Below are 17,036 nucleotides of genomic sequence, written 5' to 3'. Positions count from 1 at the left end.
AGTCCTAACACCTTGCAGTTTCTGCACAGACAGTTGGATGGATTTCTCTTCTTGTGTAACCTTATATCAGACAGTATCTTCAGATTCCAGCAAAAATTTAACTTTCACTGTAAAAGTAATCAAAATAAGACATAATTGACATCAGGAATATGTGACAATGTCTCTTTTCTTCCTTTGTCTCTAACTTCTTGGAAACATCAGGTTTGATTTCTGTTATGAACCAGATTCAAATGTTGGGGCTAATTCTCTCTATCCCTGCAATTTACTGGCTTGATCATTCTCTTCTGTCACACCCCTAGCACAAAATCCATCTTATGTTCAGAAATGAGCAGAAAATGTATGTTAAAATGAATAGCATAAACTTTGTGCACTCTTATGTAAATAATATGTGTTACATTGAAATAAGTGCTACATATCTTAAAAACTACAGACTTCAGCCTCTCAGAATCCTGTTTGTCTCTGGCAGGTGGAAACACTGCACAATGGTTAGGATCATATATGAACAAGATTTTTTCATTACTGTGTGATTGACACAGCAACATTGCACATCCCTTTTCTAAGCTTGTGGTCTGCTCTGACACCAATATTTGCTGCTTTACACAACCAGGGGTCATCTGAAATTCTCTTGCCAGTGTTTTAGATTAGTACATGGCTGCATATTACACTGGCAAAGTGTTAGTTTTAGTATCACTATCCTAAGAATTGAGCAATTTTCATTTTAAACACAGGATGTTAGATCAGATCAGTTAGTGGGTGACTTTCTGAGAGATGTTAAAGGGAGTTGCCCTCTTGGGTAAAAACTGACCTTGTTGGGTTTTTTATGTCCTTAGAAGTGTTCCCACATCACACAAAACAAGGTTTCAGCACAGTGAAGTAAAACCACCAAAAAAACCATACGAAATGCTGTGCCCGTGGCAGTTTGTGTTCAAATCTCGTGCTGCCAGGAGCCAGTACCCCAGAGAGAAGGACATCAACAACAACGTGGAGAAAAATAGGAAGATCCATGGGTAAGATCCTGGTTTTAATGGTTTCATAGTTTATCTTTGATTTGAAAAGGGAAGATATTAAGTGGTTTGGGTTCTGGAGAAACCCGCAATGTGTTTCCAAAATACTGACATTAACCAAAGAACTGAGGGTCTCTGGGTGGTGTAACTTGGTAATGAACATTAAACACTTGTGTTGAAGTTAAACAGTCATTGAGGATATAAATCATCTTGCTTTCTCTTTCATAGTCTTAAATTTATTTGGTGAGTTAACATGGTTTCATGTATTCCAAATCTCAGGAGGTGTGTATGCTATAAAAATAGCAAAGTGATTATTTATACTGTAATTAAGTTGGTGAAGTAGTACTGTGATGCAGTTCATACACAACACTGTATAAAATAAGTTGCACATGCATCTTAAATTTCTCAGCCTTCAGGGTGTTAGTTATTTCAGGTTTCATACCCTGCCTCCTTCCTTCCCTTCCACCCAGTGCTCTGGGAAGGGGGTGCTGTGCCTTTTCTGCTGGTTCCTGCCCACTGCCCCTGCTGGGTTATGGCTCAGCACATATTTCAGAGACAGCACTGAGCATCTCCTGCTGCTGCTGAAAGCAAAGCCTAACACAAAGGACGTTGCCTTGTGCTGACTTTTCTTTCTCTCTGTTGAAGCTCAGAAAAGGATGATGCCAAGCTGCACAATCCCAGCAAGAAGCAGATGGAGAGGCTGCCTGTCATAACTTCAGCAAAGCCCAGTGAGGGAGGACAGGTCTGTTCCCAGCATCATTGTTTGATGGTGGCAGTTCACATGAGTGGTGCTTGCTGCTCACAGCTGCTCCACCTTCTCCTGAGAGGTCTGACTGTGGTGGCAGGAGTTGGGACTCTGGGACATCTTTGGGTGAAAGTTCTGTTCTGCGAAAATGGAGCACTGATAAGACTCAAAGGAAGAGGTGATCCCACGAGGACTGGGATGCCTGATTCCTTTATATGCCTTTGAAAACCTTTAGTAACAAACCTGTCCTGTCTCTGAAACTGGTTCAGTGTTTTCCTGAGACTGTGATTATAATGCTCACAGATACTCAGAGGATTTACTGAAATTATAAAGGTATTTGCAGTGGCAGACTCTGTTTGATTAGTACAAAAATACTTTTTTCCTCATTTCATATCAAACTGTAGATTAGCTCAGTAGTTTTGTAGTCAAATAGTCATGTTGGAGCAGATCACATTTATATCTAATTTATTGAATTTAAACTGAAATATTTTGATGTTAACTTTAAATATAAAAGGAAACTGAAAGATATTCAATAGCTCTGAAGACAGTATGCATTTTTGTCTGTTCTCTGCCCAGAATCTCCCTCCAAAGGACATCAAAGTTTCAAACCAAATATCAGGATGTCCAAGACATGTAAAAGTAAGAAACTTGGAAAATGGATCCAGCTTTCTTGACACACTACACCTGACTGCAAAAGAGGTAAAATATGGAAATATGAACAGGGAGTTTTCATAAATTTTAAAATACGCAGAGTGCAACATTGTTTTTTGACATTTGATTGTTTTTCAGGTTATCAATTGCCAGACCAAGGCCTGCCAAGGGTCGATCATGACCCCAAAGGGCCTGGTGAGAGGTACCAGAGATGGGCCAGTTCCACTAGAGGATCTTTTGCCTCAGGCAATAGACTTCCTCAAGCAATACTACAGTTCATTTAAAGAGTAGGTGAACTTGGTTTTTGGGTATAAAATCCTCTACCTACCTGTCTATCTGTGAGCCTCCAGGAGGGTTTGGTTTCTTCACAGCTCTTGGTAACTCTCCTGTTACATAGCATGCATTCAAAAATATGTAAGGACTGTTAAAAATGCCAGATAAACCTGTCATTGCACTTCATGTGCTCCATCTGCCAATCCAAGGCCTTGGGAACACAGGGAAGGACTCTGGACCATGCACTCCTCAGCTCCATCCCTTTGGAGTGTGCTGCATTCCAGTACGTTGAGGACTCTGCCAGAGCATTACCTTCTGCTTTCTTGGGAATAGCTGCACTCACATCAGTCTCAGTGTGGAAAATGCCTTTTGTTTGTGCTGTTCCAAGTAGCTTTTCTCTGTGTTCCTCTCAAGGCTTTAGCCAAAGATTGGAAGGCCAGTGTAGCTTCTCACCCTTGCTCTGTGCTATCAGCATAAGCTCAGTGAGCATTCTGAGAGGGGTTTGTGTTGTCACAAAAATGGCCATGGTGCAGGGGCATCTTGTGCAGGAAATGCTGGAACAGCTGCTTGATGTCCAAGGGCTTGCAGTGACATTCCACATGATGAGATTTCAAGCAACAGTTCAGTGTTTGCTCATCCCATTAGAGAACATTATCAAACTTTCAAAGGGACTCAGCCACATAATGGCCACTTCTTTAGACACTTTGAACTACTTTAAAATCTTTCTTCCCCCTGAATCTTTCTGAAAGTCCCTGTATTACACACAGGCTGTCCTCACCAGCCTATTGTATTTGCACATCCCTGTGTCTCTGCTCATGGCTGTTTGATCACATTGGTTTACACTATCTCATATGCTTGCCCTTGATCTTTCATCTTGCTGAAAATGTGAAAACTCTCAGACAGTGCAGGCTATTTTCATTCTGTCTGTAAGACAACAAAACAATTTTTGTCTCTGCTGTGATAAATATTTTCTAATGTTTTGACTTCACTGTCTGTTATCAAACTCAAGAATTTTAGTGTTGGTTTCCTTGACAAAGGAATTGCTCAGCACTTCCCTTTAGGAATGAAAATCTTACTTACTTTACTCAGAAGAGCTGTGGCCTTGTAAACACAATGGATCTTTAGAGGACAGTCACTCTCAGCCCACATGTGCCCTGAAACTCACCTGTTCTCTGTTTTTTATTTCCTTGTGATTTTTTTCAAATTCATCTAGAAAATCCAAATTTTAACCAAAAACTTACACGGAATAGCTTGTGGCCAGTCCATGCATGTATTGGCTGGTGAAAGGATGGTGTCACTATTAAATTTCTAGTGTGTTAGTTTCTTAATGGGGCCAGTAGGCTCTGTCCTTACACTCCATAAGGACAAGTCTTAAATCCTGAAGGCAAAATATAAAGAGAATGTCTGCACTTTGAATGAAATTCTCATTGTTTCTTTTCATGGCTGTTTCCTGTTCAAAAGGCCAAAAATCAACGAACAGCTGGGCCGGCTGGAAGCAGTGACCAAGGAGATAGAAACAACAGGAACCTACCAGCTGACAAAGGAGGAGCTGACCTTTGCTGCCAAGCAGGCCTGGAGGAATGCACCCAGGTGCATCGGCAGGATCCAGTGGTCCAACCTGCAGGTGAGCTGTGCAGCTGCACCCAGGCTGTAGCCAAAGAGTCCTCTGCTGTGACTCAGAACAATGGCCTGGCCTTTGCTAGAGCAGGTCACTGTTCCATTGAGGAGGATTCCCTCCTGTCCATGTCAGGAGATTGGCTTCCTTGTAGTTCTCTGCTTTCCTGGCTGAATGAAAATGTGTAGCAGTGTGAGTGTAGGAACCAGGTGTGTCATGGAACCTGGTACATGTTTTGGTCCTTGGTGGGTTGTTATGGGTGAAAATGATGCATATAAGAACTATTAAAATGAACCTTTCCTAGTGGAGCCACAATCTTTCCATTCCTTAAGTGCATAGGAAAAATATGCATTGCTGTTTCAAAATAAGACTTCTTCTTTACATTTCTTTTGGAAACACACAGGTGTTTGATGCACGGGACTGTAAAACAGCCAAGGAAATGTTTGAGCATATCTGTCATCATATTCAGTATGCCACAAACAATGGTAATATAAGGTAGGTCTCTAATTTTAATTTTAAACAACAAAAATCACATCCAGATCTGGCATCAAAAACACATGAAATGATCTATCTAAACATTTTGACAACTTGTCTCTGCTCTTAATTTTCCTGGTACTTAAATTTTCCTCTCATGTCTTCCATCAGCCATCTTGAAAATTTATAACTTTTATGGCTGATCTTACAAAACTTTTTGCAATTCCTCGGGAAAAGAGATGACTTGAAGACTTGGGGAGGTGGATAAAGAGGATGAATGATTTTTTTTTCCACTGCTATTCATTTTAGAAATGTAAAACATTTTCTGCTGGTGCCAGTTTCTGTGTGAGCAGTGAGGATGTTTCCTGTGTCCCGGGCAGGTCAGCCATCACGGTGTTCCCGCCCAGGACGGACGGGCAGCACGATTTCCGCGTGTGGAACAGCCAGCTGATCCGCTACGCGGGCTACCAGAGGCCAGACGGCTCCGTGCTCGGAGACCCTGCCTCTGTGGAGTTCACTCAGGTACAGCCCCACCTCACCAGCACAGCTGCTTCCCATGGTGGCTAACCCACCTCCCTGGGGCTCCTTCCTCGCACGTGGATGCAGAGTGGTAGGGAGGTGAGGAGTGAAGGGGATGTTCTGCCCCACAAGTTCCAGGTGCAGGCTGGAACAATAATTTCCTACAGTTCTGATACAAAAGTGCTGCCCTCCATCTCAGAACAGGGTGAGCTAATACTGTCAGGGGACACAACCAGGCACACAACCTGCTCTTCATCAGCATGGCTCAACATTGTTTGAATGGCGAAGAGAACCTTTCTCACTTAGAATTTACCTCAGTAGGTTTCAGAGGGTTAAAATTCTTTTGCTTTCAGGTCTGGAGGGGAAACCTGAAAAGAACACAAAATGTGCTTTCTGTATTTGCAGTTGTGCATCGAGCTTGGGTGGAAGCCGAAATATGGCCGCTTTGATGTACTTCCACTTGTTCTCCAAGCAAATGGCCAAGACCCAGAAATATTTGAATTACCTCCAGAAATTGTCCTCCAAGTGCCCATGGAGCATCCAAAGTAAGCACACAAGATTTAGATAATTGCATTTTTGCCTCTGCCTCACCTTGGCAGGTTATTGGGCTGTGCCTGTGGCAGTTGTTTCATGAGTTCTTTGTCAGGATGAAATGATGGTAAATCGTCTTGAAAGATAAAATACCTGTTAGAACAATGAAATGAGATTTAAATTAAGGAAGCAAATGACCGTTTTGTTGGAAAACTTTTTTCTCAATCTACATTTCAATTATATTCAGAATTTTAAAAATCCTAATTTCTTATGCTAATGTAATACACATGTAACACTGCACTCATAACAGTGTTTATTGCCTTTCTCTCATTGCTTTTTTCTTCCTGTTTGTTTTGGGACTGGCCTGCAGATTGCAGAACTCTGTAATATGGTTCTGCAGTTCCTGTAGCTGCTGATTCCCAAATACTGCACTGAAAACTGCTGTGAGTTTCTGCAGACCCTGGTCCAGGGGTTCCTCCTAGAACTGGTACTCTTTCTCTTCCTGGGCTTTTCTGCTTTTCAAGGAAAAGACGCCCAAATAATAACTCAGACTGCTTGTTGGGCAGGTACGAGTGGTTCAAGGAGCTGGATCTGAGGTGGTACGCGCTGCCTGCCGTGGCCAGCATGCTGCTGGAGGTGGGAGGGCTGGAGTTCACCGCGTGCCCCTTCAACGGCTGGTACATGGGCACCGAGATCGGGGTGCGGGACTTCTGCGACGCGCAGCGCTACAACGTCCTGAAGGTGACCTGCTGCAGGCCAGCTGGGCTGGGCATGGAGGCTTGGGGAAAGGACACTGGCAGTGTTCACTGGGATGGGAGAGAACCGCTTCCTGCTTTGTGAAGCTGGAACACCCTCAAGAACCACAACTCCAAATTCCAGTTTACTTTTAATGTCAGGTGTTTCTGCTGCCATCACTTTCCCCAGCATGAGACTGACTCTCTTGCCTTCTGCACAACTTTTTCCTGATACAAAGGTGATGAGGCTGAGAAATCATAGGGTCTAAGTTCCATATAGTAAATTTGCTTTTCCCTTTTCTCTCTCTTTATCACATGTAGGAGGTAGGGAGGAGAATGGGGCTGGAAACAAACAAACTGTCATCATTATGGAAGGACCGAGCTGTTGTAGAGATCAATGTGGCTGTGCTGCACAGCTTCCAGGTAAGTCACTGAGTGTGAGATCTGAAAAGACACTGAACACTCACTGTCCCTTTTTCCTCTCACTCAATGGAGATGGCATTATGATTCCAATAGAGTTGTTCTTGATTTTCGCCTGAGAAAGTGGAGGAATCCATATTTCCTCACAGGTAAAAGCAGAAGGAAGAGAAAGAAGCACATGAAGTTAAGGGAAAGATTTTCCATTCTTTTAACACATTTATCTATGTTTCAAAACCTATGTAAAGCCATTGGATTAGTATATGTTATTTTCAATTTCAGTTTAACATATCATGACAATATGAAAAGTGGGAAAAAGTGAGTCAGAGGCTTTGCAGCATGCACTCCCAGTGCTGCAGAGGTAAAATGCTGATGTTAAAGGAAAGATCTAAGAATTCTTAATCAAAGGCCCGCACCTCAATCTGTATCTTTACAGTAACTGCTGATAGTATTTATTTCCCATAAAATACTCCCTTTACTCTGAGTAAAGTCCTTGGAATATTGACCAAAGCAGGAGGATTACTGTAGCCACACCGGGCAGAAGGGCAGAATAGGGCTTTCAATGCGTGTTTTTCTCCCTGCCATTGCTGTAGAAGCAGAACGTGACCATCATGGATCACCACTCGGCCTCTGAGTCCTTCCTGAAGTACATGCAGAGCGAGTACCGCGCGCGCGGCGGCTGCCCCGCAGACTGGGTGTGGATCGTGCCTCCCATGTCAGGCAGCATAACCCCCGTGTTCCACCAGGAGATGTTGAACTATGTCCTCACTCCCTTCTATTACTACCAGGTACACATCATCAAAGAGAAGAACCGACTGTAGCAGACAACCTCAGCGGTGCAGATGCAATATGGGACCTGAGGGAGTCTGGGTGCCAAGCCCTGGTTCATGAAAGTTCACTAGACAGGTTCAGAAGCAGCAGACAGGAGCTATTTTATGTGGGACATGCTGTTAGTTCTGTTCAATTCTCTGGCTTTAAGTAAAATGCAGTTTAGTGCAACAGAGACTGACACCATGTTTTTAATCAGTGGATTGCATATACAGATTCTATTTGATCTGGCCCCTTAAAGATACACAAATTGTTTATTTACTATTTTGCATTCTTTACATAAAGCATAACTTCTTTTTCTTTAAAGGTGGATGCGTGGAAAACACATGTGTGGCATGATGAGACCCGGAGACCAAAGAAAAAAGAAATAAAGTTTAGCATCTTGGCAAAGTAAGTTGTTCAAATAAGATTCTTCATGCTTTGTCCAACTATTCTATTCTTGTAATGTTTCTGCTCTACTTCTTTAAAAAAATTATTACAGTAGGGACCACTTGAGAGGTTTGAATCATAGCCTTACCTGTCCACCCTGAGGTAACATTCCTATCTAAGGTTCTTACTCAGGGCTAACTAGAGTGTGTTGCTTATGAACCATCTTCCAAAGAAAAGCCATGCTCAAGCCCAGTCCTTCCTAGCTTGTTTGTGAATCAACCTGACTTAGTGTAGCTCCATTAAAAGTTGTGACTGTTCTTCCCCAGGGCTGTGCTCTTTGCCTCCTCACTCATGCGAGGGGCAGTGGCCACCAGGGCCAAGGTGACCGTGATGTACGCGACGGAGACGGGCAAGTCGGAGACGCTGGCCAGCAACCTGTGCAGCCTGTTCAGCTGTGCCTTCAGCACCAAGGTGAGCCCTGCAAAGCAGCCACACCTCGTGGAGACAGGAGGCTGGCTTCTGCAGGCTTTTCCATTCTCCACACCTGTGTTTGGAATGTTCTGTAAATACCAGTTGGACTAGAACTTTGATTTTGTATTCATTTAGCATAATGCCGCGTGAGTTTGGTCAGTGGACATCTGAAATATCTAAAACTAGTTCTTATGTCTGCTAGCAATGTCTCATGAGCTTTATTCTTTCCAGATCCTGTGCATGGATGAGTACAATATTTGTGACCTGGAAAAAGAAACACTTCTTTTAGTGGTTACTAGCACTTTTGGAAATGGAGATGCTCCAGGTAACGGAAAGGTAATGTTCACCTCACAAGTGTGTAAGAGACTCAGCTCACCAAAAACAAACATTTCATTTATCTCATGTCCTTCAGTAAGATATGGATCAGGTTTCAGATCAGAATATTCAGAGTATTTTTCTAACTTAAGTATTTTATGTATTTTTATGCAGACCTTGAAGGACTCCTTGCTCAGACTGAAACTGCTGAGAAATAAAATTAGGTAAAAATGCTTTATTGTTTGGTTTGCATGTGATTGAGTCCTTTAGCACTCCATATAGCATAACACAGCAATCTTCTTTTCATCTCCTTCTTCAGGTATGCTGTGTTTGGTCTGGGGTCCAGCATGTACCCAGATTTCTGTGGCTTTGCTCACGCCATTGACCAAAAGCTGGCCCAGCTTGGGGCTTCCCAGCTCACTCCAGTGGGTGAAGGGGATGAACTCAATGGGCAAGAAGAAGCTTTCCGCAGCTGGGCAGTCAGTGCTTTCCAGGTGAATAGAGAAATGCATCTCATATTCTAGTCACCCATCCATTCATTTTAGTTCAGTTCCCATAAAAATGAGGGAAAATGAAGGAAACCAAACATCTGCATTTATATCTGAATTTGGAACTTCCCTCTTCTCTACTGCTTGTCTAACAAGGAGAGGGAACTGGGTCCCTTTTCTATTATTTTTTAATATCCACAAAAAATAGTGTGCAGCCTTTTGGATAATGGAATGCTCAGTATGAACACGTGTGGCATCAAACATTTTTTGCAGTAGATCTTTTTTGGCTATACTGTTATAGAAGTGGAATCTTTCTGAACTCACAGAACCCACACACCAGAGGCAGTAAAAACCAGCAGTGTGTGAAACTGATAGCTCCTTATTAGGGTTATGATAATGCTAAGAATGGGGTTTTTTACTGTCAATAGCCTTTATTTTTGGTTTGTTTTTTTTTTTAATTTAGGCTGCCTGTGACATTTTTAATGTCCGTGGGAGACACAGTATTCAGTTGCCTGCGATCTACACCTCTGAGGAAAGCTGGGACCCTACCAATTACAGGCTAGTGCAGGACTCCCAGCCCATGGACCTGGCTAAAGGTACTGCTCCCACCTTCCCCTCCCTCTGCTGCTTCAGAGGGGCTGCACTCTGAAGGTTTTCCAGAAGTGCTCTTGGCCCTGCTGGATTGTAGAATGCATATCATGAGGTACACGGTGAGATTTAAAAAGACACTGGTTTCCATTGTGTGTTATCTTTCCCAGCACAGTAGCACTGGAACTATCACACACTTGTACAGCCCCAGAGGAACAAAAGCTGAGATGGACTGCTTTTAGTCAGGGAATGGGGCACACACAAATGGCTGGTGGTTGGTCCCTTTCTGGGGCAAGCATGGTTCAGTTCTCCTCTGCGTGTTGTTTGAAGGCATTTTAAACAAACCTAATCACAAGGTTACCATCAGTAACCTTGGTTATTAATTAATAATCAAATTAATTAGTCACGTCTTCTTTTCTCACCAGCTCTTGCAAACATTCATGCCAAGGATGTAATTCCCATGAAGCTGAAATTCAGGCAGAATCTTCAAAGTTCGAAGTCCAGGTATGCTACCTCATTCTTTTGAATATTGCAATACTACATTTTATCAAAAGCTTAAACATCTGAAGTGCCTGGATATAAACATCTTCTCCCTGCAGTTATTACAAAAGATATTGGATTTTTGTCCTGTCCTTAGCAGAAGCATGTGAGCTGTGCAGTCTGCAGTGGGGCAGCACTTCCACTGGCTGATTCCAGGCATGTTTATTCTGTACTGCACAGACCAAGCAGAACTTCAGCTCCCAGTTTGTTTGGATACAAGTACTTCACATGCCTGGACTCTGATTTGTTTAAGTCTCTGTGAAGCCCTAAGCTGGTCTGGTATTTGGTAATGCACACAAGGGAGCCCTTGCCAAGTGCCACTGCAGATTTATTCCTTTCATGTGCAATCCAATGGAAATCCTGTCAATGTAACCAAGATCTGTCTCATTTTCTTTCTTTGCTATGCAGTCGTGTCACCATTCTGGTTAAACTTCACTGTGAGACTAATCAGGAAGTGCACTACCTTCCTGGGGAGCACATTGGGATTTTCCCAGGCAACCAGGCAGAATTAGTCCATGGCATTATTGCACGTGTCAAGGATGCCCCTCCAGCTGACCAGACTGTCAGGCTTGAAACCTGCATTGATGGTAAGCTGGGTCTCTTTAGACAAAACAGCAGAGGATGTTGGACAGATTCCTTTAAAATTCCTAAGAATTTTTGCTGACTGAATTTGATTCTGTGATCCTTTTCTCGAGTTTCAATAGGATTTTGTTGCTGGTTTTTAGTTATAATTCTTGGTTCTGATTTTGCCCTTTCTGGAAAAACCATGACTTCACCAGGGTTTGCAGAGGTACCTGAGGTGACACTAATTCAGTTGCTGAATTGGCCATTGACTGCAATTAAATTAATCAGCAGTTTGCTTATTGCTACATGTAAAATCCTAAAATAGACATACATGTCCTGCCCATCTTTCCCATATTAGTAGGAACAATAATAGGACTCTGGAACCCAGAAAGATGGTTTCCCCAAATGAAAGACTGTGCCTTTCCAAATGGTGTTTTGTTGTCATGAAGTTTCTGTGTCAGATCTTCCCCTTACAAAATGTTCAAAACCTCACAATGACCTCTTTCAGAAGGGGCCTGTGGTCTAGACCTGCTGCACCTCACCTGAAGGGGTATTTTGAAGGACACTGGGTTTTGCAAAGCTCTACAGCTGTCCAATACCTCAGGTGTTGCTAGGTGTCCTTTTCTGTCCCTCATTTCCAGGTGGGTACTGGGCAAGTCACAAAAAGATTCCAGCCTGCACACTACCTGAGGCTTTGACATACCTGCTTGATATCACCACTCCACCCTCCCAACAGCTGCTAAGAAAGCTGTCCCAGCTGGTGACAGCAGAAGGAGACAAGCAGAGGCTGCAGGTGTTGTGTCAGGTGAGCCTTAGGGCTGGAGTTCTGCTTGCACTGCTGTCCCCTGGGCCCTCTGATACCCTTTGTAGCAGAAGCTTCAGAATTTTTGCAGTGAGGGATTTTTATGCCTCTGTTACACATTCTGTGGTCTTAGAAAGCTGGCCACGGTGAGAGAAGGAGGGGTCTGAGGCTCAGCTTGGGTGTGGGAGCAGCATCTGTGCTTCCTGTGTGGTTCTGGGTGGGTCATTGCCCGCCTGCCTCTCTTGCCTCGCCGTGGTTTCTGCTGAGACATCCTTTAACACTCTGCATGTGGAGGGGCTGCAGGGCAGCTGGCACACGTTTTTGTCAGAGAATTTGCTACCCTGAGAGTCAGAGGGATGTGGCTTTAAGTAATGACTCAAAGGCGTAGTGAGTGCTGGCTCCTCCTACCAGGTTCAGGGAGGCTTGGAAGGGGTCAGGACCTGGGACTGCACAATTTCATGGATGTGCCCTGACAGGGAGCTGAGAAATGAATTCTACTGCAGTTTCTGCATCCTCACTGAGAGAGCAGGTGTCTGAGAACATTGGAGTGGGGTTCTGAACTTCTGTGTTCAAAATTAAACTCTTTCTTAGGAAACCCCAGTATTGGTCCTGGCAAAGTTTTGAGAACTCTTTGTTGATTTACCTGCATATTTAATTGAATGTAAAGTAGGAATCTTATTTAATGTCTAAGTGACATTTCAAATGCACCTGCTCTCCTGAGCTCAGTATGACCTGGTAATGTTGTGGTGATGCCCTTTGGCTTTTAGAGCACAGAAGAATACAATAAATGGAAGTTTTACAACAGCCCAAACGTGTTGGAGGTGCTGGAGGAGTTCCCCTCTGCTGAGGTCTCCACAGCTTTCCTGCTGACCCAGCTGCCCCTTCTGAAGCCCAGGTACTATTCTGTCAGCTCCTCCTGTGACTTGACAGCCAGAGAGATTCATCTGACAGTTGCAGTTGTAAACTACAGGACAAGAGGTAACGAACTGTTGTTTTCATCTCTCTCTTAATTAAATGGTATTTAGACTACGCTGTGGTTCAGGAAAAAAAACCTGTCTGCCATACAGCATGAAGCATATCTGTAATAAAGAATTTGTGTTGTCATACCTGCAGGGCAGGTGTTCCCCCTGGGCCAAGATTGCTAAAACATGCACCATCATCAGTGTATCCACGTTTTATAAATCATTACTAGACACACATTTATTTTAAAGCTATAATTTTAAGTATAAAGTGTGCTTTTTTAAAAACAGAGGGCTTTTGGGTGCTATCAGAGGTGTTCTGCCTTGCTCTGCTTTTAGATGGAGAAGGGCCTTTGCACCACGGAGTCTGCAGCACGTGGCTGAACACAATAGAGCTCAATGGAACCGTTCCCTGCTTCATCCGCAGGTAAGGAAATAAACAAATGGTTCAGCTTCTGCAGTGGGTTTTCCTTTGCATATTTTCAAGGGATTGGTGAGTTGAATTTGGAACAGCTGGGTCTGAGAAGAGAGGGAATTCCCTGTCTTCCAGAGATTAGATCTGTTACCATGCCTTACATTTAGTAAAGTTACAAATCATTAGAAAATTCTGAAATAATTCTCTTGCTCTGACCCCATTCTCCACTGCAGAGCAAGGAAAGGGCAGGGAACAGGAGCACCCAGTTCAGCCCCACTGCTGCTGTCACACCGGGGACTTGGGCTGTGCTGCTCAGTCATTCCGGACCAGTTACCTCATTAACACATTGTTGCCTTTTAGCGCTGATGATTTCCACCTCCCGGAGGAGCCGGCCAAGCCCTGCATTCTGATCGGCTCGGGCACGGGCATTGCCCCCTTCAGGAGCTTCTGGCTGCAGCGCCTCTACGACCTGGAGCACAGAGGTACTGCAGGGACCTGGCAGGGCTGGCTCAGGGGCACCCCGGGCTGCAGCCTCAGACACCCCCGGGGCTGCAGCCAGGGCTCTGCAGCCACAGACACCCCCGGGCTGCAGCCACAGACACCCCCGGGGCTGCAGCCAGGGCTCTGCAGCCACAGACAGCCCCAGTCCTGCAGCCAGGGCTCTGCAGCCACAGACACCCCCGGGCTGCAGCCACAGACACCCCCGGGGCTGCAGCCAGGGCTCTGCAGCCACAGACACCCACCAACACCAGCCAAGAGCCCCTGCAGAGGTTGGCACCCCCAGGCTCAGCGGGCGCTGCCCTGGCACAGCCAGTCCATCCCCCAGGGACCATTCCCGTGGGCAGGGGTTCTTTGGAGGGCACAGCCTGTGTGCCAGTCCTGTGTGCCAGTCCTGTGTGCCAGTCCTGTGTGCCAGTCCTGTGTGCCAGTCCTGTGTGCCAGTGGCTGCGCAGGCACTCAGCTGTCTCTGTCCCACGCGGGTTTCAGGGCTCAGAGGAGGGGACATGACCTTGGTGTTCGGCTGCCGGCGGCCAGACCTGGATCACATCTACAGGGAGGAGACTGAGGAGATGAAGAGGAGGGGAGTCCTCAGAGATGTCTACACAGCTTACTCCAGACTGCCTGGCCAAGAGAAAGTAAGGCTGGTTCCTTTGTTCTTTAAGGGTTAACTCCTCCAGAAACATCCCTCAAGTTAAGGTCTGGGCTCTGTTTGTTCTTAAAAAAATGTTAGCATTTTGCTTCAGTGTATTGTGTGCAGGTTTGAGCTCCTTCAAATGAAGGAAAATCCTGTACATTCCAGCACAAGCAAGCTGTGCTATAAATTGCTATAAATATAACCCCTCACTGCCATAGAGAGGCACGTCCAGTGCAAACAGCCTTTGGAACTAGAACTGGAACATTTTCAGAAACCTTGTATTTTGCAGGATTTGATTAACTCATGAGTTAAAAATGAGTTGGCACTGGCCATTTTCCCCCATTTCAATGACATGGTGACCATGGAAATCAATTTTATGTAGAAGAATCTTGACTGGGAAAAACTACAACAGAATAAAAGTTATCCTCTTTTTAGCTCTCCTGGCAGTTAGGAGAGTTTGGCATGTAGAAGAATCTTTGTCTGCTCAAGTTTGATAAAGAGACAGGCCCAGCTTCCAAATCTGAAGACATTTGTCACCTTTGCTGTGGTGCAGGGCAGAGCTGTGCCCTCAGAGCCTTGGTGCGCAGACCCACGCTGGGCTCAGAGGGGCCAGCAGCCACAGCAGCACTGCAGAATCCAGCCGTGCTGCTGTTTTGTTTGCCAGGTGTACGTGCAGGACGTGCTGCAGGCGCAGCTGGAGGCCCGCGTGTGCGAGGTGCTGCAGGGGCAGCAGGGCCACGTGTACGTGTGCGGGGACGTGCGCATGGCGCGGGACGTGGGCGCGGCGCTGCGCGCGCTGCTGGCGCGGGGCCTGCGCCTCAGCCCGCAGCAGGCCCACGAGCACCTGCAGCAGCTCAAGGTACTCCCATGGCCGGTGTCCCTCAGCCCGTGGGCACAGGCAGGCCCGGGCTGTGGCTGCCCCAGCTCCCGGCTGTGCTCGCACGGGGAGCGGGCTCTGAGCCAGCAGCTCGGTGCCCGGCACTGCCAGCGCGGCTCCTGTTCAGGCAGGGTGAGAGGGGGGCTCTGCTCTCACACGGGGGGTCCTGGGGATCCCTTTGCAGGGTGTTGGGAGCACCAGGAGCTTGAGGCTTTATTGAACCAACAGAGGAAAAGTGAGATCAGGGATTTCATGGGCCCATCACTAAGAACCTGGGGCTGGGCTGCTGCTTTTTCAGACCCTCCTGTTATCAGAACTCACCCTGGTGCATTTGTGCCCAGGATTCAGGGAGCTCCCTTTCACTGGCAGTAGCAAAAGTCTGCACACAACCAGTGCTACAGATGCAAAAGGCCTTTTAGTCACTGACCTGATGGATAAGGAGTGGCTGGCAGCATTTCATTCATCTCTTGGGTGTCCTTCTTTTTGCAGAGCCAAAAGCGATACCATGAAGATATATTTGGGGCTGTGTTCCCACATGAAGTCAAAAGAGCTTTGCAACCCACCAGCTGAAGAACAAATCCACTTGTGTTTTAGACAATACTTGCACATTTGTTGTTATTTTCAAAAAACAGAGTCAAATCCTCCTTCTTATACTTGTTCAATCATGCATGTGTATAGGATTGTAGGATTTGGCTCTTAAACTTCAGCCTTAATTAAGTAAAATATTAAATTTAACTTTTGTTGCTATTTATTCTGAAATTTTAATACATCATCTTAATACTGAAAGTGCAAATTATTTTTTTAATACCACCTATGCTAGTATAATCTGGTGGTTTTTATACACACAAGGAAAATCTACAGTTTTGTACTAAGTTAGCTAGAGCTGAAATATTTTTTTTTATGTATTGTTTATCTTTGCTACCTTATTTACATCAGATTGGTTTACTGGCATACTATCTTCACTTGAAAGCAAGTGAGTGCTTGGTTGTGTTGCTGTGATTTGTCTGGCCACATGCCTGGATCTGGAGCAAAGTTTGCAAATGAAATAATAATGTGCTGGTCCCCAGGTGGCAACACCTGCTGCATCCACCTCGATGTGTCTGCTCAGCAGGTAGCAGTGGGGAACTCAGGTACACGAACATCAGCTGCTGTTGTTACAGAGCCTATAGCAGGAAGGTTCCAAAAATTCCAAAGCACTTTGTACATTTGAATTCTATGCTCTGGTTTACTTGATTTGTTTGTAATAAAATCTGTCTTTATATGGAGGCAAAGCGTGTGGGTCAGTTAGCTCCTCTTGCTCTTGGCTCCAGCCTGCACAGGCAGAGGTAACAAGCAGCTCAGGCTGTGGTGAGGTGGGCTTGGCTCCTCCTGAGCTGAGGCATCTCCAGGAGTTTCAGTCTGCCTATCAGCAGTTCTGCATTTTTGTTACTGCCAGGCAAGTGTGAGATGTTCCTGTCGGGTTGGGGCTTTGGATGCCTTTGAGTGCTGCAGGGCAGCTGGCAGGGCTGGAAATGCTCCCTTTGTGCTGGGTTTGTCTCTGCTGGGGTGAGTGCTGGCTGCTCCTGTGTGCTGTGGCTCTCCCAGGCACAGGGACCCCGATGCTGGTGCCTCCTGGGGCAGCTGTGGGGTACAACTCTGAGCAGGGAAACACCAAACTGCTCCAGCCACAGCTAGGGCAGAGCCTCTGTGCTTGGGGACTGGGGTTGGTGTGGTTTGTTTGTT

General features: G+C 45.4%; 1 protein-coding gene across 1 annotated transcript; it reads left to right on the top strand.

Annotated features, from left to right (window-relative positions):
• The first annotated feature begins 822 nt into the window (after positions 1-822).
• On the top strand, positions 823-16,760 carry NOS2 (nitric oxide synthase 2). Its single transcript, XM_039720762.1, has 26 exons — positions 823-1,007; positions 1,650-1,746; positions 2,326-2,448; positions 2,539-2,687; positions 4,135-4,297; positions 4,692-4,783; positions 5,143-5,284; positions 5,687-5,826; positions 6,379-6,553; positions 6,868-6,969; positions 7,557-7,751; positions 8,099-8,181; positions 8,487-8,631; positions 8,863-8,967; positions 9,121-9,170; positions 9,266-9,440; positions 9,898-10,030; positions 10,448-10,526; positions 10,971-11,149; positions 11,768-11,931; positions 12,696-12,906; positions 13,227-13,314; positions 13,663-13,784; positions 14,290-14,438; positions 15,102-15,296; positions 15,804-16,760. Exons 1-26 carry the CDS (start codon positions 901-903, stop codon positions 15,882-15,884), a joined length of 3,444 nt encoding a protein of 1,147 aa, XP_039576696.1. The 5' UTR covers positions 823-900; the 3' UTR covers positions 15,885-16,760.
• Positions 16,761-17,036: the final 276 nt, after the last annotated feature.

This window comes from Passer montanus, unplaced genomic scaffold, assembly GCF_014805655.1.
Source record: "Passer montanus isolate IOZ18808 unplaced genomic scaffold, ASM1480565v1 scaffold44, whole genome shotgun sequence".
Classification (NCBI taxonomy): domain Eukaryota; kingdom Metazoa; phylum Chordata; class Aves; order Passeriformes; family Passeridae; genus Passer; species Passer montanus.
Note: the sequence above shows the minus strand (reverse complement) of the source record. Positions and strands in the feature narration are given on the sequence as shown.

Excerpts from the sequence above, each read along its gene's own strand:
- NOS2 (XM_039720762.1), top strand. The coding sequence starts at position 901 with ATGCTGTGCCCGTGGCAGTTTGTGTTCAAATCTCGTGCTGCCAGGAGC. Across the intron at positions 5,285-5,686 it reads CCTCTGTGGAGTTCACTCAG|TTGTGCATCGAGCTTGGGTG; the intron begins GTACAGCCCCAC and ends CTGTATTTGCAG. Across the intron at positions 6,970-7,556 it reads CTGTGCTGCACAGCTTCCAG|AAGCAGAACGTGACCATCAT; the intron begins GTAAGTCACTGA and ends CCATTGCTGTAG.